This window comes from Pristis pectinata, chromosome 1 (assembly GCF_009764475.1).
Source record: "Pristis pectinata isolate sPriPec2 chromosome 1, sPriPec2.1.pri, whole genome shotgun sequence".
In the NCBI taxonomy this organism is placed as follows: domain Eukaryota; kingdom Metazoa; phylum Chordata; class Chondrichthyes; order Rhinopristiformes; family Pristidae; genus Pristis; species Pristis pectinata.
In genome coordinates, this window is record NC_067405.1 from 41,967,400 (window position 1) to 41,990,184 (window position 22,785).

General features: G+C 39.9%; 1 protein-coding gene across 9 annotated transcripts in view; it reads right to left on the minus strand.

The window, feature by feature from the left end:
• Nucleotides 1-22,785, minus strand: part of LOC127572447 (myosin light chain kinase, smooth muscle-like) — a 238,168-nt gene that overhangs the window by 65,698 nt on the left and 149,685 nt on the right. For 7 of the 9 annotated variants that reach the window (XM_052019751.1, XM_052019732.1, XM_052019762.1 and 4 more), the window contains 7 exons: nt 21,401-21,538; nt 13,531-13,728; nt 9,778-10,024; nt 6,439-6,519; nt 5,292-6,091; nt 4,762-4,878; nt 4,139-4,219 (listed from right to left, as the gene is read on the minus strand). In XM_052019751.1, the coding sequence (XP_051875711.1) occupies nt 4,139-4,219; nt 4,762-4,878; nt 5,292-6,091; nt 6,439-6,519; nt 9,778-10,024; nt 13,531-13,728; nt 21,401-21,538 (1,662 nt within the window). The remainder of the gene's footprint in view (nt 1-4,138; nt 4,220-4,761; nt 4,879-5,291; nt 6,092-6,438; nt 6,520-9,777; nt 10,025-13,530; nt 13,729-21,400; nt 21,539-22,785) is intronic. The other 2 variants (XM_052019781.1, XM_052019772.1) reach the window with 2 other exon arrangements.

The window sequence follows — 22,785 nt, forward strand, 5'->3', positions numbered from 1 at the left end:
TTCACCCTATCTGTGCCCCATTCACCCTATCCATGTGCCTCAAAGAAGTGGGAAGACAAAAGAGTGATCAAGCCATGCAAAAATTTGCTTTAAAATTCCAACGGCATATTCTATGGTGTGAGTGCGTATTCCATGGTATTCCATTCCAAGGAGTGCTCCGTGTTGGTCAGGTGAAGCCAATGTGAACCTGCTTCGTAAGAGTTCCCTTCATGTTCTCAGTTGAGTCTGGACGTGTTGCAGAATAAGTACAAAAATTGCTCATAAGATTGAAAGTGAAGAAGGAACTCTAGACTTCAGGAAAATGTCAATGGAGTGGTTCGGTGGGCTGAAAGTGGAATTCAATCCAGAGAAGTGTTAGGTAATGTCTTGTGGGGGGCAAACAAATAGAGAGGAGTAAATAATAGGATACTGTAAGGTGCAGAAGAACAATGGGACCTTGGAGTGCTTGTCCACTGATCCTTAAAAGGTTGCAGAGCAGGAAAGTAAGGTGGTTAAGAAAGTATTCAGGATGTTCTTGTGGTTAAGGAAGAGAGTACAACAACAGGCTCATGCTAGAACTGTTTACAACATAACTACAGCACTGTGAACAGCTCTGGAGAATGCCTAACAGAAAGGTAGTGAAAGTCAGGAGGGAACGGAAGGAATACTGCTCAGACAATAGAATTTTACTATGAAGAAACACTGACTAAGCTAAAATGGTTTCCTTTCAGACAGCAAAAGCTAAACAAATATTTAACTGAGGTGTATAAAATTATGAGAGTCTTAGACACAGTGGAAAAAGGACCTATTTTCTTTATCAGGAGGTAACTGAAAGATGGGGCAGAGGGGAGTTGAGGAACAGTTTTTCACACAGAGGGCTATGGAAGTCTGGAGCTCACTGTCTTTAAGAGTGGGATGGCAGAAATCCTCATCATAATTAAAAAGCATTTAAATGAGTGCTTGATGTTGCAAAAGAGACAAGGCTAAATAGACCAAGAGTGAAAAATTGGAACAGGCTGGATAGCTCCTTTTCCTGCCAGTATGGTTCAGATGGGCCAAATGTTCTCCCACTGTGCTGATAATTTCTATGATTCACTGAAGGTGCCATTGCACCCGCTCCAGAAATTATGCAGCTTAATTTTAACCTTCTACAGTGATGATACATTCATAGCTCATATATGAAATGAAGGCCTTCCTCTTCATATTGACATTGAAGGGTTAAAGAGTATTAAGTGACATCAGTAAAATATACTGTTCAATGGGTTGTATCTTTTTTATGTGCATGATGTTTTTCCAATAAAGCCCTTTCCCTGAACACAGTTTCTCATTCTGAAAAGAACACAATTTCTACATTAATTAAGATGTGTTACACCACAAAGCTTTCTAAAGTTTGCTATACAAGATTAATTCTGCAGTCCTGTGCTTCCAGGGACCAGTACAATTGGATTAGTATTGCTTGGAGTCAGGGCTACAGGTAGGAAAGTCAATGGAAGAGATGGATCCTAGATTATCATTTTGCCATTTCCACAATAATGTTCTGATGATCTTAACTTTTTTTCCTCTTTACGTTTGCTACTTGAGTTGCTGGGCATTTCCAGCATTTTCTGTTTTTATTTCAGATTTCCAGCATGTGCAGTAATTTGTGGATCCCTGGTTGCCTAACTTGATTGAACTGTTTGATGCAGAAACAGAGGGAACTTTCAAAAGATGCTTGAACCACCCCACGATATGCTAATGAGCAACATTAAAAAAACAATGGAATTAACAATACTGAGTGGATACTAAATTCACTGAAGGATAGAAGGCAAAGAGTTATGGTGAATAGTTGGTGAGCCTTCAGACTGGAGGCAACTGTGAGATGACCACTGTATAGTTTTTGTCGCCACATTACAGGAAAGATGTGATTGCACTGCAGAGGGTGCAGACGAGATTTATGCTGATGTTGTCAGGACTGGAAAATTTTAGCTATGAACAAAGACCGTTTTCTTTAAGAAGAAGCCATAGGGGGATTTATCTGAGAGATATAAAATTATGAGGGGTTTAGTTAGATTAAATTGGAAGAATCTATTTACCTTAGCAGAGGGATTAAAACAAGGGGATATAGGTTTAATATATGCAATAGGAGGCTTAGAAGGGAGATAAGTAAAAATATTTTCACCCAGAGGGTGGTAAAGGTCTGGAAGGCACTGACTGAAAGGGTGTTAGAGGCAGAAGTCTTCAATGCTTTTGCAAAGTACTTGGATGTGAATTTGTAGTGGTGGATTACATCAGGCTCTTTTTCAACTGGCACTGACATGACAGACAGAATGGCCTCCAGGGTCATTAAGTTTCTATGGTTCTCCGGTGTTCCCCAGAGATCAACTTTAGGGTCACCATTCTTTTACATGTACTTAAACGTCTTGGACTTGGATGTGCAGGGTGCAAGTTCAAAGTTTACATATGACACAAAATTCTGAAAGTTAGCAAACAATGAGGGGAATGATAACTGACTTCAAAAAGACATCAACAGGGTAGTAAAATGGAATTTAATACAATGACGTGTTAAATCATACATTTTAGTCATAAGACTGAGGGGCACTACATAAATAAATTGATATAATTTTTCCTATCGAACGGACCTGTTGTACAATAAGATGGATTCTTGACCTCACAATCTACCTCGTCATGGCCTTGCACCTTATTGTCTGCCTGCACTGCACTTTGTAACTGTAACACTCTATTCTGCAATCTGTTATTGCTTCTCCCTTGTACCACCTCCATGTACTGAAGCAATGAAATGACCTGTATAGATGGCATACAAAGGAAAGTTTTTCCACTGTACCTTGGTGATAATGTGACAACAATAAACCAATAATTTTAATGGGGTATAGGAAGAGACAGACTCAAGGGTATGATTACACAAACCTTTGAAGGAAAGATAACAAGTTGAGTAAGCTGATAAAAGTATTTGTGATTTCCTAGGTTTTAAAAGAGGAATAGAGACAAAAATAAGGATGTTTTGCTAAATTATATAAAATACTCATTGATCTCAACTGGATTATTGTGTTCATTTCTGGGCATCATGCTTTAGGAAGGATGACAAAGCTTTAGGGAAGTGCAGAAGATATTTACTGGAATGGTCCTGTGGATTTGAAACTTTTGTGTTGTGGAGAAACTTAAGAAGCTGTGGTTGTTCTCCTTGGAACATGAAAAGTTAGGAGAAATCTTGATGGAGGTGTTGAAAGTCATGAATGAGTCCAATGGATTAAATAAGGAAAATTTTTCTGAGGCAAAAGGATCAGTATTCAATGGATGAAGATTTAAGGTGACTGGGAAAACTAAAACTTGAGTGAGAAAAGGTCAATTTTTGCACTGTGAGTTGTTGTGATCTGGAATGTATTGCCTGAAGAGAGTTAGGAAGTTGGATAAATACTTTAAGGGAAAATGATTTTAAGGGACAAGAGCTGAAGTATAAGATCAACTTGATAGCTTTACGGAAGAACAGCACAGGTGCAATGGGCTAACAGGCCCCCTTCTGTGCTTTATGATTCTATTATTCAATGATTTTTGAAATAATAGAATTGCTCAATGCAAACACATCTCATTATTTAGTGCATGAATGGGGTGAATTTGCTCAGTTAAAATTTATCATAATTCGGAAAGGCTAAACACGGGCTACATACACGTTTGTAACTGCTGTATCAATATAAGGTAGAAAAGTAATGTTACTTCCAAATACCACAGAGAAACAAATTATGCTGGTATCCTCTTTCTTTTCAAAACCTCTGCTTAAGATTATTTATGACATTCGATAAAAGAATAATTTCCCCACTTAAAAGACTTCAAAAGAAATAAACATTTTGCATTAAAAAATTCTCTTCTACATTTGTCTCTTCCTCAAAAGAAATAAATCTTAATTCATAATTAAGAAGAAAATACGGAATTTGGACAGTTAACTTCAGACTGCTCTACATTAACTTTTGATATTTAACATTCAGAGCATAGTTTGTGTCACAATGTAGAAATTCTCATATCCTGCGCCAAAGGTTAAAACAACATAATATATCATCATCACAGATGACATCTTCTTCAGTGAATAGCCTTCAACTAATGGGAAAATAGTCGAAAGCCCAATCCATTCCTTATTTGGAAACAGGTTGGATAAATGATCTTTACTTACCACAATCTGTTTCTGAAGTGGGACTAGGAATGGACTTTGTCTTCTTTGACTTTTTCTCAGTGGGTTTAGGAGTATTTGGATCTGAAATACAATGATTACAAGATAGTTTGAACTGAATGACAAATAATATTCACTCTCCTTTGTTCTGTTTTATTTCAGTAGTTATAAAATTTATTATTTTGATGATACTGTTGCTTAAATCAAAATCAATGTTGCTTAACAAATTCAGTTTTTTTAAAAATTGGTTCTTTGGAAATACTGAGATTTAGGAAGTTGTCTAGAATTTTGTGTACATCTTCAATCTCATGACAAATTTCATGTCAAGAAATTATCTTTATAAAGAACTTTTGACCAATTTTCACAGATGTTCCATTAGTATGCAATGAGATTTTAGGCATCTTGCTTATAATTGCTAAGGTCATTTCCATTTGGTCTTGCAATGTTAAATGTTTGATCTTAAGGGAACTCTTTTTTTCTTGCAGAACCAATTTGTTTCTGACACAGACTAGTGGAAGGAATTTTGTTTTTAATTTTCCAGTTTAATGACAGGAAGAAAAGACAAACAACACTGCATGAGGGGAATGTTTTCCATTGCAAGTTCTCAGGCTGCTGAATGCTCTTACCAACCACAGTAACCGAGCAAGTACATTCCATTTTCCCTGCAGAATTCTCAGCTATGCATCTGTACTGGCCTTCATCTTCAGGCAGAATCTCCTCAATTGTAAGTGTACAAAGTGATCCTGACATAAATAAAAGCTTATGAGAGTTCACTGGCCACATGGATTTTAAACTATGATTCAAATATACATAAAGCTTTACACATGATTTTTGTGGTCCTATTAACTCCTGATTTGTATCAAAAAAATTTAAGGTTTGCAAAATACTTTATTACAACAAGGTCATAAAATTTTGCTTTAAATATTCTTTTAAGATTTGCATTACTGGTGGGTAATGTTAAAACAAATATGGTTTCCAGCACTTTAAAAGATGAAATTGAGATGAAAGCTTTGTTAGTAAGTAAGTCAAATGTAATTTAATCAATAAATTCTATCAGAAAAGTTCTTTCTTAACTGTAAGCACAATGTGCTGTTTTTAGGTTTATTAACAGTTAGGAATCAACTTAAAACTCCCTCTAATTTTGGAAGTTAGTTACCTTCTTGAGATATAGTAATGAACTTGGATGACTTGATGGCTTTTCCATTTATAGTCCAGGTGACCACTGGGGGTGGTTTGGCCACTACTTGGCATTGTAACAATAAACGTTCACCATCTGTTACCTGAGCATCCTTTAATGTTTCCTTAAAGACAGGTGCATTGCCTGTGCTTTCAGATTTCTCCTCAATTAGCCCACCGTCAACAAATGAACATCCATCTTTACAATCACCACCATCATTTAAGTCCACTTTTACAGACTGAATGCTGTCAGAATCATTATTTGTTCCTTTTTCAGTAGAAGCTTTCTTCTTTGAGCCCAGAACACTCCTGAAGTCTGGCTGTGCTTGCTTTGGTGTGATCACTTCTTGTGGCGATATTTTGGAAATGTTCTTTTTACCCAAGACTGCCCGGAAATCTACCTGTTGGGGGCTTGAAATTTTCTTTTCTTCTTCAAATGAATTAGTTGTTTTAACATGTCTGGACAGAGAGTCTCGGAAGTTCATCTGTTCTGCTGACCGTTCCTTCAGTTCCTCTTCAGAAAAGCTCTTGGTGACAACTTTTTTTCCCAGGACACAGCGGAAGTCTTTCTGCTCAGCCTCTTGCTGTTTGAGTTGTTCTGCAGACTGCTCTTTGGTTTCAACTTTTCTCCGAAGTACTCCACGGAATGCTTTCTCGTTGTTAGTGCTTGCCTTAGTTTCTGCAATGCTCTTCTTGGCACTATCAGGTTTATCAAAATCCTCTATGCCATCACCGCAACCTTCCACCTCTTCACAGACGCTGACATTCAATTGTACCTTACTGCCACCAGCAGCGAAAGGAAAGAATTAACAGGAGGTTAGTTTGGAAGCTGCAGAACAGCTCCAGGCTTGACACAAGAATGTTTATAAAAGGGAAAGGCTTATTACATGAACACAATCCATTATTATACTGCATCACTGATGACTTCAATGACCATGTAAGGGCATGAAAAAAAAAGTGAGACGGACTGCTTGGGCCATGTACTATGGCACAGCTGTGTGATGTAAACAATTTCTTTGGTCACTTTTGGGGATTAGTTTTGAATCTTTTCCAGGCTGTACTGACTGATTTCAGTATAGGCAGTGCAAAAATAGAACCCTCCCAAGTAATGTGGGAATCATACTTACTCTTCCTTGGAGTCTTCTCGGGAAAGGGAGCATTCTTTAACCACTAGGGACACATGGCAGCTGCACTTGCCAACCTGGTTCCTGACATTTGTGTAAAAGAAATGGTATGAAGGAAGAAGTTAGGTTTAATAATGTATGGAAAACAGATCATAAGAATGAGTACATACATATAGAATGTAACAAATGCTTTTTCAAATGTGAATTATACTGTTTTGATGAAGTGATTATAAATACTTGCTATCTCTCTATCACTGTAAGCAACATCCACGCAGAGCAGCTAGTGCATAAATATTTGACCGTTTATCAAAGGAAAATAATCCTACTGCAATTAGTTGAATCAGATTTGCGCAAGGGGATACTCTCAGGCTGTTCTCTTCCTTTGCAAAAGAAATAAAATCTAATCGCTGAGACCAAGTGATTAAGGATTAACAGTTGAAAGTAACAAAGGACAGGCCCATCAACAACCTCTGTCTTCCTGAATTGCTCAGTAAAATCATAAGATCAGAAGAAAAGGAGCAAAAGCTGGACCATTTGGTCTCCCCAGCCTGCTCCACCACTCAGTATAGTTGCTATGATTGTTAGCTTAAACTCCATTTCCACGCCTGATCCCCATAACCCTTGACTATCATTTGAATCAAACTTTAATATATGTAATGACTCAGACCTGCAGCTCTCTGAGATAGCTGAACAACACAGTCAGGGTAGGTCCCACATTAAATCATTGCTTTATGCAGGATGACTTTATCTAAACTTGGGACATGGTTAGGATTCTGCAATGGGCTTTGGGAAAATTCAATATTATTAAGCAGGACTGTGATGCACCATATCAGAACTATGAGGAAGAGTTGATTGATTCATGAAGATCAGCTTTGCCATGTTACTTACAATTGCCAATCCTTAAGGATTTCTTAATTTTGGTACAAACAGACAGTCAATATCCATCGAAATGGCCTCGACGAGCAATAGTGAGGGAACTAAATGGTTGAAAATGTAAACTCGGCCATTTGTTTATTTTTTTGAAAACTCAACTAATTTTACAGCCATACAGTCCTAAAATTGGAACCATAAACTCATTATACTTTAAGGCAATCTGCCAATATTCAACTGTAAAACATGTATGTTTAAATTAATGCACTCAATTGTTAAAGGGATGTGTAAGTGACTCATGCAGGCCAGCAGATTCTACATTTTATTTTGACCAGTGCAGAACATGTTTTCCTTTTGAACTTTTAGTCCAACAGAGATACTACAATTGGCCTCAGCATCACAAGCTGAGCAAGGAACAATCAAGAGTACCCCATCTCCCCACTTAGCTCCATTTCTGGAGATGGTGGCTTATGGCAACAACAACTTGCACTTTATGGTAAAATGTCCCTTTGTTAGAGCTTTGTGGCTGATTTTTGAGTGGCCTTCAGGAGTCCCACTAAAAAATCCCTGGTTGAGCCCTTAAGACCTGGTGGAGTTCATATCTGTTATTCATCTGAATGAAACTGGGAGAGGAGCCCCATTTTCCTAATAAAGCAGCTGTGGGTGTTCAATGCCAATGCAAGGTATCTCCCCAAGTTACAACTACCTGACTCCCTCTTCTCAGGGGCAAAATAGATGGCCTTTAGATTTTCACCCCCTTCCCTCTCTACAAAGTCAAAGCTATTTCCATGCATCACAACACCATAGCCATCTTTATCAGATTTATCAGATGCATGTGAAAATTATCATTCTGATCCATTTTTGTTGCCTTTTTTTTACTCTTTCTAAAGACACTGGATCATCCTGTTGCATATCTCCAAAATAGTAACTTCACATAAAAGTTAGCAGGCAAATTGACAATGGGGCAAATTGCACCCAAGCCCAATTCTCCCTCCAGGCAAAGTACACAAACACACTTCCAGCAACAATGCACATTAAAAATTAACAACAGGAAATACTGGACTGTTGCATCCCATCCCAGGAAATGTGAGTCACACTGCCTTGCTCTTAACTGTTTAGCCAGCTGACACCGGCTTTGATTAGGAGTGAATATGGGACCATGAGATGCAAAGCATTAACCCAATGAGCCTTGGTGAGAACAGTGGTTTTAAATACAAGACTGCCATGGTATAAGTGACAACTCATTAAGACATCTTTAAGACACCTTTCCAAATGAAAATTTAGGCATGCATGTTCATTTATGTATGCGGGCATAGATATAAAGAAACTTTATATAATGGAAAACAAATAAAATTGCAGATGCTGGAATCTGAAACAAAAATAAAATGCTTGAGGTAATATTATATATTCATTGGAAATTACATTATTGTGTAGGATAGGGGCCAGGGAGGGCACATCTCCACCAGTAATCAATAATTATGTTAAGAACATGCAAATTTAAATAACCCATAAAAGTGGTCGTATTTCAATTCCTGTGCATACACCTGGCCTCCATTCCATTAGGGTTAATACAGTTGAGCTAAGTCCAAGCACAGAGACCCTGTCCCAAATTCTAGGACTATGCATTGCTAGTGTGGGCAAACAATTTCTACCTGTCACATCATAGATTCCTTTCCTAACTAGAGTTAATCTACACTTTGTAAAGGAGAATAGCGTCCTCTGGAGATTTGAATCAGCTATAAACTGATCAGTTCCTATTAGAATGATCAAATTGGATAAGGTATTTGATCCCTTATGTCTAGTGAAAGTTTGGGTTTTTTTTAAAGAAGGCTGTCTCAATTACATGCTGTCTCTTATACCTTCTTAATTCCACAGGGACTTTTAAGGGAAGGTATTTCTTGGGCAACTTCCCCATAATTTGCCCCACTGATGTGAGCTGAGGAACAAACAGAAGAACTACACAGTCCCCTCTAACTGAAATATAAAGATGTAATCCAGTTGGAACACCTGTCACACCAATCTGAATGTACACTTTCTAGACCAATTGCAATTAGCCAAGTTAAACATTATAGTTACAATTAGAATACAAGAACATAAGAAACAGAAGCAGGAGTAGGCCATTCTGCCCCCATACCTGCCCCACTATCCAAAGACCTTGCTTGATATTTTACTTCTTTCTTGCAATAATCCGTGTCTCATAATCCCTTCACCATCTAAAAATCTATTGAAGCTTAGCCATGAAATACTGAGGGACCACAATGCATGCAGTGTGAAAACACATTCAGAAGCTCAGAAACATTTTTCATGTTTGCAGTAAATTAAGATACACAGATGCACCCTTTCCACCACTTACAGGAAAATAAGTGCTTAATTTATGTACAGTTTTGATTGTTCCATGAACAATGAAGAAACATTTAGGATTTGCATAGCTTTAATTGCTAAAGACTAAGAGAGAATGCATTGAAAACGTACTTGAGCAGTATTTCATATAGACCTGCATGGTGAAATTGGACGTTCTTGATGAACAGTGTAAACACATCATCATTCTGGAGGACTTTGCAGCCTTCATCAATTACAACCTCTTTCCCATCCTTCATCCATTGCACAGTTGGAAATGGATCTCCAGCAATGGCACAAGAAATGAGGACATGTTCACCTAAAGATGAAGTCACAGCTTTTGGCTTGCTGATAAACCAGGGCTGTGTCCCATCCTGAGGCTCTGCAGAATGAGAGGAGACGTGTATGATTTTTGTCTGATATAAAGTGATATTTTATAATGCCATGCATACAAAAAAGTTCTGTTCAAGAGTACCATACTTGCCAACCCTGCAGAATTGTCCTTAAGTCCTAGGTATCTCAATTTATCTCCAAGGTGTGGTACAAACAATCCAGAAAACAAAATAATGAGATGCAAAAACATTTTCTACAGGGATTGGCATGGGGGCCACAATTTTACATTAACGACATGCACATGAGAATTGGCAGTAGAGTTTATAAATTTGCAGCAACCCCATAATTGAGAAATGTAGTTAATCTAAAGGAAAATTGTGACAGTGACAAAATATAAAATACAAGACCTTGATAAACTTACAGAAAGGCCTTTTATTCTGTGAATGAAATTCAATGTGGAAAAGTGTGTAATGGTATATTTTGGTTAAAAAGTATAAAGAGCTTACAAAACAACTAAAAAGTAAAGCTAAATAAGGTAGAGAAACTCTTGGTTTTAAAGCATTAACTATGGTGACACGATGAAAAAGCTGACAAAAAAAAAGGAAACCATCCACTGGGGTGTATTTCACGAGGGGTAGAATTGAAAACTTTGAAATTAACCTTTGGTTATGCACACAGTTTAGATGTCCATATTATTAGAAAGGCAAAAGAGGCAATGGTGAAGATGCAGAAGATATCAGAAGATGCCAGTACTGAGAGGTTAAAATGATCAGCAAGGAACAAGCCTCTGGAAAAGCAAAGACCAAAGTGGGTCCTGGTAAAGGACTCATAAGATTTGTTTTGGCGTCGACATGAAGAAAACACTGGAATTTTTTTTTAAAACTGCAAATGCTAGAAATCTGATTTGCAAACTGAAAAAACAGGTCAGGTGGTATCTGTGGAGAGAGAAACAGATTTAATGTTTCTGTTCAATAAACTTTCACTGAAAGATCCTCAGCATGAAACATTCATCTTTTTCTCTCTCCACAGATCCTGCCTGACCTGCTGAGTATTTCCAAAATTTTCTGTCTTGATGTGAAATGTTTGTGTTTGCAGGCGAGAACAAAATGAGTGGTTAAAGTAGGAGAGTGTTACTGATAAATCCTGTACCACCTTCAGCAGAAACTTTCTCGCCCAAACACTGGCAAGTAGATAAAACATGTAATCACAAGGAGAGGTTAGGGAAATAGCAAAGTTGCATTTAATGAGAAACTTACGGGCTGATGAGGAATGAAGAAAAAGGCTATGTTGTGTCGGATGGAGGAATGGTGTGCGTATGGATACACCAGCCTAAATAAACTGGACTGAGGACAATGTAAAAATCAAATTCTTCCATTATCTATCAATTAACAGAAATAATTCTGAACTGATTTTATGCCTATCCTTCATCTACGTTTTTGGTGATTATTGCAGTGAATATGCCAACTGTGCGTTGCATTAGGATTAGAGAGATCCGAGTGGATAGCCTGCACTCGGATCTAACTTTGCTGCAAAACGGCTGTATCACTAACCAGGGGGCCAAAATTCTGAGAAGCTAATACCACTTAAAGATAGCTTGCACTACTTAAAGGTGGACTGTGGCTGGAACAAGTGGGAGATTTCAGTGTGGAGCTCCTTGCTGAAGCACGGATATCCTTGAATGCTGCCAACTGGCACATTCCAGGCTGCAGGAATTTGTGCTGAAGAATACACCGAAGTTCAGTGCAGCCACTGCAAAGGCTTAGTGGGGAAGGATCACAGTCTAAAGTCCAGCCACCACTGGACGCTCAGAAGCTAAGTCCTGTGTAACAACCTCTTAAATGCTCCACAAGTGTATTATTTCAAGAGGAAACGTGAGTGGCACTGGTATTTTGTAAGAATATGGATTCATTCAATAGCACAGTTAATGTATTGATTTGATGATACAATGGATATTAATACATGCACTGATTGTATTGTTTTTCCTGTATATATTTTTTTTAATGAGTAAAGTATATTTTTGAAAATATAAATGTCTTTCACACACAGATCTCCACTAAAGTTCAGGGTCAGAGAATTGTTCCCTGAGCACTGGTCAGAAATACCCTCAGAGAGCAATACATGCTCCCTGCTGGGACCCCTCTTCCCCATCTATTAATTCAGCCTGTTGTGTTTGCACTCTGTTCATTCTCCCAGTCATACTGCTTTCCCGTGGGACTGCCTACCATTGCAGGCATGTCCGGGAGTAATTGATTTGACCAAAAGCTTTGAAGTAAGGACAAATTCTTTAAGTGCCTGGCACAATACTTGCTGCAGATTTTTAGCAACTTCAAAGAACTCTGGAGAGTAAACATATGCAGAATTGAGGCAACAGAAATCAATCCACAAATAACTTGAATGTAGCTGGTGATCCCCTTAAACAGCAGGTTTTGTTGTGTCAGGGCAAAAGAGAGTGGGACATTGAGCTCCATAATGGTAGTGCTAGCATCGAATCGGTGCAGCACAGAGGCATTTTGACTAGTGTCACAATCTGTCTTACACTGCCTACTCCCAATAACATTGGCTGTGCCAGCACTAGCACTTTCATCAACATGATAGTTGTCGCAACCTATTCAACAAATGCGCACTTGCACATTGAACATCAGTGTGGAACTAACATGGCACCCATAGCATTGAAAAGAAACACACAACAGATGGGAACTTGGCAGTGTAAGAGAGCAGTACTCTTACTGTGGCCAACTTGATGAGATTATTGAAGCTCTTTTAGCATTTCTGCCAGATCCTGGGAGCTAGGCTCAGTCTAGGCTACCTGGAGCTAGGTTGTCAGGAACCTCTTTCTACTGGCAACAAATATAATGCCGAAAGGACTCTGTGTCTCTCACTTAAGAGTCGTATACATTTCTGTGGGTCTGGTACCTCATATAATTGAAACTGTTTAAGGATAGCAAAATTCCTTCCCTGATTGCATTGGTGAGAATATGGTGTAGGAAACTGAATGTATTTTTATGATTCATGGTTGCTACTAATGATACCAAGATTTTAAAATATTAACAACAGACTTATTTAATCCAAATTAAATTTTCAAGCTGCCCATAGTGGGATGTGAGCACTTCTTTCCAGATCATGTTTCTCGGCCTTTGGCCTATCAATCCAGTAACATAAACATTGTGCTACCATATCGCAAAATCCTACATGGAACTTCTGCATTAAACTAATGGAGATGGTATTGTGCCAAAATCTTCACATGCAGCTGAAACTCTGTACTATCAAAAGTTACTTCGCCTCTGTTGGTTGAACATAATAATAGATTACTGAACCATGAAAGAGATTGCATTATTTTCAAATCCAGCTATTTATGATACAAAATTAAAAGCATGTTGAAAGCTTAATTTTCTGACATAACTGAAAATTTTGTACACAATAAGAATAGTTATCATTGCCATACTTTGTGATATTGTCAAATACCACCATCCAAGTGCAAAGAGTAACGCAGAGAATACAGAAGTACGTGGAAGAAGATGCTTCAACTGTTGGGATACAAATCTGAGGGAACAGTACCTTGTACAGTTAGCATTGCCTGAGTCCGTACTTCCCCAATATCATTCCAGACCTCACACGTGTATTTTCCAGTATCTTCAGGAAAAACTTCCTGAATAAAAAGATTGTATTCATTTCCAATCTTCTCAAACTGGAAGTCTTCTGATTCCTGAATTTCTTTCCCATTATGAAGCCAGATAACTTCAGGGGGTGGATTGGCTGATAAAATCAACACATTTATTGGAATTAACAAAAGTAGACAGAAAAGCGTAGTTAAGAAATATTTTGCACATTAGAATTTTTCAACTAGATGGAAACTATTTTCTGAAAGATAGTAATCTCATTCCTACACTGTATCAACGCTATTAAAATACTAACTAAATATAACTTTTGTTCCACAATCAATAACTTTACAGCCAATGATAACATTAATGACCTTGTTAAAGACAGATATTTTGTGCATAGAGTTGAATATAGCAGTTCAAAATGGAAAACATTCAATTCTTCCCTAAATTGTTCAGAGACTGGAAAAAGTTTTCTTCAGAGTATCCACGCTATTTTTAAAACCGTTTTTATTATTAGTTAGCAATTGCTTTGATCTCCAGTAACAAATCCATGATGTTATTAGATTAACCTTTTTATTGACAGTTTTCCACACAATCAGACCTTTATCATTTCACAATTTGCAATATGCAAATAAATTTTCTTTGCACAGTTTTCTCTGTTTACCATTCCTTTTGAGATCTGGAAGCCTCTTCACAGATGGTTCTACCAAGTAAACCATCGTTTCAGTTTTCCATTTGCAGTTTGGAGCCTCATTTTAGAGTGGTCATGTTCAGAAGATCAAAGTGTGAATGCAGGATGCAAGGCCGGAGCAGCATTCAATTCTGAGCAGGAAAGGCAGGCCTTTCTATCTTGTTAAATTTCACATTTTTAAAAAAACTTTGTTAAATGATGTTTCACATCAAATTTCTGAATGTGAAACTTGGACCTTCATCTGTGAAGCGAAATGGGCTAGTTTATGACAGTACTTAAAGTAAGTTTACACTTGGTCATTAATTGCAGATTTTTGGAACACTGAAAATTTCTGTGTAGCTATTTTTCACTTTCCAAGAAGTCTCTATGTTTGACTGTTTCCATATAGTTTACATTTTTAGCAACAGTCATTTTCCTGCAGTTTTTCCCTTTACAGGTTCATCACAAACTACAAAGCTTGCTAAGATTTTTGGTTTCGAATTTTGGTTCTTCCATTTATGCTACTTGACATAAATGGAGAGGGTACACCATCCTTCAATAAAAAGATACCTCATGAGAAATGTGTACTGGTGGTCATACCAAAGTTGTACTGGGGGATAAGATCTGTTGTCAAGCTTTTTGCTTCATCGGAGAACCAACAGCCATTTTGTGTTCTGGTGCAGACTCTCAGACTGTATCATTGGTGGATACATCATTTTTGTGGTTGCTAAGGTGACAATACCATTCTTTTTAATGGTGCTGGAGTCGTCAGACCAAAGGAATGTCGGTCAAACCAGAGAGTCTGCTGTTCACAAATGCATAAAAACAAGTAACAGTTATTAACCTAGAAACTGGAACCATTTGCGTTCACCTTTTAATTACGAAGGCTGCACTGGGGGCATTTTCCTAATGTTTTAATGTGTTTTATTGATTTTCTGCTGAAGTCCCACCCATCACAAAATTGGACGGCTCAACTTATTGGTGTGACTCGCCTCCTGACATCATTCAAATCTGAATGACATCATCAGGAGTATAGTGCTCATCTCCCCCTTACTGACAGAATTTGGAGCAATAAAGCGCGACCCATGTCCTCAGTCATGTGTCAGAGCTCCCCTGTGTTTTCCTTCAGCTCCATTGCTGCCTTTAATGCAGATGTACTGCAGCTGCCGGTACAGAGTTCTTTAAGGTTGAGACTGACTTCCCATCATCACTGTGGCAGAGACATGGCAGCAGTAAGCACTGCAGGCACGCCATCGGGAACCTCACAGCTATCACTTTTAAGCAGCCATCAGGGTGTGTTGAAAATAAAGCTCCACGATTTAGGGACTAGGGAGGGGGAAGGGAGATACCTCAACTGGACACTAGAACTAAATGCAGTGCCCAGTTAGGACACCAAATAAGGGCAAATTTCCAGACTATCATGTTTGCAAAGAGATAACTTGCCAGCTGCCTTCTTCACAATTTGCCAACTTAGGAACAGGTCGTAGCGTCATATAGGACAGAAGCGAGCCCTTCAGTCCACCACCAAATCTGTGTCAACTGTTTGCACTAATCCCATTTTATTTGTCCAGAAACCTATCAGCTCCCTCCAGATTCTATCACTCACCTACACAGCAGGAGTGATTAACAGTGGTCAATCAACCTGCCAATCAGTTGCCTTTGGGATGTGGGAGGAAGCCAGATGAGCCAGAGGAAACCCACGCATTCACTGGAAGGATATGCAAACTCCACACAGACAGCAGCAGGAGTCAGGATTGAACCCGGATTGCTGGAGCCGTGAGGCAGCAACTCTCCTAGCTGTGTCATTGTGCTACCAAGTCTAGATGGAAGAAGACTACACAGAGGGAGCTGATGTGCAGGTAGGAAGTGAGCTCCAGGACTCCAAGAACATTAAGCAAACAGACACCTCCTACCACAATCCAACTGTGATTATAACCTGCCATGTTCTGATCATATTGGGGATCTCCCTCAAAGCAATGTGTGTTTCTGTCATTAGTATTACTGTCTTCTGTCCTAGGCAGCAATTACAATCTTCCCACAAGAAAAAACAATAGAGAAACAATGTTAAAATCTTCATATATTTTGTGTAACTAACACTTGGCATTAACCCTTATGCATTCTTTTTGGGATCTGGGCAAGACCAGCATTTAATGCCTATGCCTAATTGCCCATGAGAAGGTGGAGGTGAGCTATCTTCTTAAATTGCTGAAGTACTTCTGATGAAGATCATTCCACAGTGCTGTAGGAGAGGGAGTTCCAGGATTTAGACCCAGTGATGATGAAGGACCAACAGTATATTTCCAAGTCAGGATGGTGCATGACTTGGAGGGGAACCTGCAGTGGTTGTGTTCCAACATGCCTTTGGCCTTCATTTTATTTGGTGGCAGAGATCGTGGATTTGGGAGCTGCTGTTGGAGTTGTCTAGGCAAGTAACTGCAGTGCATTTTGTAAATGGTACTCACTGTAGCCACTGTTTGCCAATGGTGGAGGGAATGAATGTTTAAGGGTGGTTGATTGGGTGCCAACCAAATGGGTCACTTTGTCTTGGATGCTGACAAACTTCCTGAGAGTTGTTGGTCAAATGGGAAGTATACCAGCATGCTCAAGACTAATATCTGGTAGATGATGGAAAAGTCATGGGGTGTTAGGAGGTGAACCACACACCAGCCTCTGAATGTGCTTGTAGACACAGCATTTATGTGTCTGGTACAGTTGAATTTCTGCTCAAAGATGACCTCCAGGATATTGATGGTGGTGGACTGGTGATGATAATACCATTGAATGTCAAGAGTAGGTGGTTAGATTCTCTCTGGTTGGAGATGGCATTTTTGTGGTATGAATGTTATTTGCCACTTATCAGACCACGCCTGAATGTTTTCTCCTCATCCTTACATTACACTTCACCACATTACTCCTCTAGTTCTTGATGAGTATCATGCCTCCATTGGAGTGCTCATGTCAGAGCAAATTAAGAAACAAGGTTGGACAATTTCTGAGAGAACACTGTTCACTTAGGTATACATCTCATACATAACACTACGGTGCTGCACTGTAGCAGGTTCTTTGACAGCTGATGCCGTTTCATTTTGGTGGACTGAAAGTGGATTTCCAATACCTATTGCACCTATTTGAAGGCACATTCAGTGGGATAACAATGCCTCGTTCATTGGAAACTGCCTTTCCACTTCTCCAGCATTTAACTTCACTTGTCCCTCCTGGTCTCCTCTTGTGATTTGTAGCTAACCTCTCCCTTCCCAACTGAGGATTCTGGTACACCAGAACCTTTGTTGGAACTAGCCACAGGAGGTATGCTTGGTGCAATGTGCTGTTAAATTTTTAGGGACAAAAAGACATTGTAAGCATAACCAATATCATAACCCCAAGTTGATAGTTTGGAAGATAGGTAAAATCTTTATTCGGTCTTACTTCCAGGATTCTTAAATAGGCTCCCAACTCCAAATATCACAGAAGTTGGAGGACACTCGCTGGATGGCAGTACAATAACCACCAACTGTCCCAAACACAGCTTCCTGTGCATAGAGCAGGGCTCAGCTACTCATTTGTTGCCATCAGCTTCAGTATTGCTGGCCCACTTGTGTGCTGGACCTGTGTTGAGGGCAGACTTCACTCAAATGCAGAATATATTGAAAAATCATCTGCATGTGAAGCCTAGATACAACATTAACTTATCCCACAGGCATATTTTTCTTTGGCTCTCTGCCTCCACAAGTTCACATGGAGGAAGGCCAATTTTGATGACATCAGAAGGGATCTGGCAGGCATGCATTGGGATAGACGTTTTTTTAGCAAAGAGATGCTTGGTAAGTGGGACGCTTTCAAAAGTGAAATCTTGAGAGTACAGAATCTCTATGTTCCTGTTAGAATAAAAGGCAAAGTTAGCAGGTTTAGTTGGTTATTGAGGGATACTGAGGCCCTGGTAAAGAAAAAGAAGATGGCGCATATCAAGTATAGGCAGTTAGGATCAAATGAGGTGCTTGAGGAGTATAAGAAATGCAAGAGAACACTTAAGAGAGAAATCAGGAGGGTAAGAAGAGGACATGAGGTTGCTCTGGCAGACAGGATGAAAGAGAATCCCAAGGGTTTCAATAGCTATATTAAGAACAAAAGGATAGCAATTGGTCTTCTTGAAGATCAGCATGGTCATCTATGCATGGAGCCCAAAGAGATGAGGGAGATCGTAAATGAATTTTTTGCATTCATATTTACTCTGGAGACAGATGCAGAGACTACAGAACTGAGACAACAGAGTAGTGAGGTCATGGACCATGTCCAGATTACAGAAGAGGAGGCGCTGGCTGTCTTGAGGCGAATTAACATGGATAAATCCCCAGGGCCTGACAACGTGTCCCCCCAGACCTCGTGGGAGGCTAGTGCAGAAAATGCAGGGGTCCTGGCAGAGATATTTAAAATGTCCTTAGCATGGGTGAGGTGCCAGAGGACTGGAGGATAGCTAATGTTGTTCTGTTGTTCAAGAACGGCTCTAAGAATAAGCCAGGAAATTATAGACCAGTACGCCTGATGTCAGTCGTGGGTAAATTATTGGAATGCATTCTCAGGGACAGGATATATAGTTATTTGGATAGACAGGGCCTGATTAGGGATAGTCAACATGGCTTTGTGCATGGTAGGCCATGTCTAACCAAACTTATAGAGGTTTTCAAGGAGGTTACCAAGAAGGTTGATGAAGGGAAGGTGGTGGACGTTGTGTATATGGACTTTAGCAAGGCCTTTGACAAAGTTCCATGTAGGAGGTTGGTCCAGAGGGTTAAGTTGCTTGGCATTCAGGATGAAGTAGCCAATTGGATTCAATGTTGGCTTAGCGGGAGAAGACAGAGTGGTAGTAGCTGGTTGTCTCTCTGACTGAGCCCTGTGACTAGTGGTGTGCCACAGGGATCAGTGCTGGGTCCGTTGTCGTTTATCATCTATATTAATGATTTAGATGATAATGTGGTAAACTGGATCAGCAAATTTGCAGATGACACCAAGATTGGGGGTGTAGTGGACAGCGAGGAAGGCTATCAAAGCTTGCAGTGTGATCTTGACCAGCTCGGAAAATGGGCTGAAAAATGGCAGATGGAATTTAATGAAGACAAGTGTGAGGTGTTGCACTTTGGGAGGACAAACCAGGGTAAGACTTGTATGGTGAATGGTAGGGCTCTGAGGTGTGCGGTAGAACAAAGACACCTGGGAATACAGATTCATAATTCCTTGAAAGCGGCATCACAGGTAGATAGGGTCGTAAAGAGAGCTTTTGGCACTTTGGCTTCATAAATCAAGGCATTGAGTTCAGGAGTTGGAATGTTATGTTGAAGCTGGTGAGGACGAATTTAGAGTGTTGTGTGCAGTTCTGGTCACCTACCTACAGGAAAGATATCAATAAGCTTGAAAGAGTGAAGAGAAAATTCATAAAGATGTTGCTGGGACTTGAGAATCTGAGTTATATGGAAAGGTTGAATAGGTTAGTACTTCATTCCCTGGAGCGCAGGAGAATGAGGGGAGATCTTATAGAGGTATATAAAATTATGAGGGTATAGATAGGGCGAATGCATGAAGGGTTTTTCCCCTCAGGTTGGGTGAGACTAGAACAAGAGATCATAGGTTTAGGGTGAAAGGTGAAATATTTAAGAGGAATCTGAGGGGAAATTTCATTCAGAGGGTGGTGCGAGTGTGGAACGAGCTGCCAGCGAAACTGGTAGATGCAGCTTCAATTGTAATGTTTAAGAGAAGTTTGGATAGGTACATGGATGGGAAGGGTTTGGAGGGATATGGGACTAGGCAGAAGATCAGGTCAGCATGGACTAGATGTGTCGAAGGGCCTGTTTCTGTGCTGTAGTACTCTATGAATCTATGGCATTAAGATTTCATGGGTGTGGTTTGTTTGGAATTACTGATCGTAGCCACACATCTTTCCCATCTCTTATAATTTGGCCTATGATTCTATGGACTGACAAGAGCAAAGGTTTGGCTAAGTGATCTAAAGTCATAGCATATGGAATGCTGCAATGGGGTTACATCTTATAGAAGTATTAGCAACTCTACTTGCATTAGCATGGACACATCTGTTGATGCCATTTAATGTTTTTCTCAGCTGTCCCTATATCTTGCATGTAACCACCTCTGCCCCCATTGCCCAGGTAGCCAGGACATCTGCTTTCAAATGAGGACATCTAAAAAGACCACCAAGGTACCACCACTGAAAGCAGCAAGCCTTCGCTTGGCTTGTCTGGAAAACATTTGCTGATCCTTTACCTTCATTCAGCTGTAGCATCTCGTTATTTTAAAGGTGAACACCACCATTTAATGTTCAGTTAATTGGCCCAACAGCCAACCAACCCCTAGCTCTCACCTGCCCTCACTGTTTCCATGAACAAGGAGGATTCAAATGACATGGAGATGCCTAATTTGGAAAGTCAAATAAATGTGACCAATGGGAAAGCACCTGACAATTATCATTGCCAGTTAAACTCATTAAGCTTCTTCTAGTTATAATGTTAAAACAGGCCAATGAACAATTCCAATTTCATATCCAATACTGGAGCTACACTATTAACCAGCCAATCCAACGGACTCCTCCAAGTTCAGGGACACAGTATCCCAGCACCACACAAGGTTCCTGGGTGACCTTCTGAGACCCGGGCTATTTCCTGCTCCCACGAGAAACTACAATGCAAATTGTGTCTGAGCCTAAAGCAGGGGAACCAGCCCAGGATTTCCCATTCCAAAGTCCTTAGCAGGGACATCAGTGCAATCTCAGTGAAAGTGGGGCATAGTTGGGGATGAGGGTCAGAGCCAGGGGTGTTATATTCTTCCAGTTGCAGCCCCATTTGTTTTTGAGGCCTCTCAGACAACCAGCACTCTCTTTCAGAGGAACCCAAGTACACACCACACTACACCCTCATCAGCATCCCCCACCTTCCTCAACTGTCCAGATTTGACTGATATTTGGGGTATCTGTCTGGAGCAGTCAATGATATAATCCACTTTGCTGAAAGTCTGTTCCTGCATGACTTTCCACAGTTGCAGCAACTAACGACCAACTTAACAACAGAGTTCTGGCCTAGGTTTTCCCCGGTGAACTTTTCAGGCTTGGACCTCTTCCTTCATGGATGCATTTGGGGGTTCAGCAATACCTTACCTGTCACTTCCACTGACATTCTCACTTGGCTCCCATCCATGACTTGCAGGTCAGTCAGCTCCTTCAGAAAGACTGGGGCAAAAGTCTTCTTGGACTCCTCAAGAATTGCACTCTCTGCCTTTGTGGTGATCTTTCTCTCTGTTTACAAAAAATAATCCATAAATTGTATACACAATTTTAATCACATTTACACAATTAAATTTATGATGGCCCATCAGAGACTTTCTAAAGGGTGAAATCACGAGCAGAAGCAAAGTTCAATTGTTCATAAAAACTCTATCAAATTTAACCCCATCTTGTCCTCAGTGAGGAAGCTCAAAAGTGATTAATAAAAATAACATCACCCACAATGCTCCTTAATTGTCTTGTGGAAGGACAAGAATAATCTGGGGAAAAGAAACATGACACCTAATGGACCTGTCTTTCTTTACCATCATCATATCCCTCAATCCTCCTCTCTACCAACAGACTCTTAAACAGGCTGGAAACTTGACAGTACGATTTTCACATGGAAAATGCCTGATGGTGGTTCCGATATAATGGCCAGGATTTATGGGCTATGCACGGTGTCACAATAATGCAGCAATCAGTGCTCCTGCCACACAGTTCCAGCGACTCGAGCTTGATCCTGACCTCGGTTGCACTATCTCCATGTAACCATGTGTCTCTCTCCCTAGGGCCACCCAAAGACAACCCGATAGGTTACTCACTACTGTAAATTGCCCCAGTATAGCTGAGTGATGGAGAGTCGGTGGGGGTGGGGGGGGTACATGGCCATGAAAGAGAATGGTTCATTGGGAATCATCTGGAGGAATGGGACTGATGGCTCTGATAGCTGGTTCAAACTCAATGGGCCAAATGGCCTCCTTCAATATCATAAGAAATGAAATAATAGGAACCTGAGGGAAACAAGGGTGCACTTAAAGGTGGTGTTTTCTTCAAATGCTTTGAGGGCTTGTATTTTAGGTAGTTATGGATAAATTAGAAATAGGAATAAAAGCTATTTAATGACGCAAGGCTGTTGGAGATAGCAGCTCATGTGTTGAAATCTGATCCCTTCAACTTGGCCAACAATCATACCCCAGTGCCAGGCCTACTCCATCCAGGGTACCAATCACTTTTGCTCAGCCCAAGGCTCTCTCTCTTCCCCCCACCCTTCTTCATTTACCCAAGGGTTTCACCAACACCTCCAACAGGATGGGGTCACATTTTCCAGGTAACCTTTCTGCTGAAACAAACCTTGAGGATCAGTGTTGAAGCAACCCAGACCTCACCATTCAGCTTCTGTTTGCAACCTGCTCACAATTTTCAACAGAGACCCCTTGAACTCACTTATATTATTCACTTCTAATGACCATCTTGTCAGCAGTTCAAAAATCAAAAAA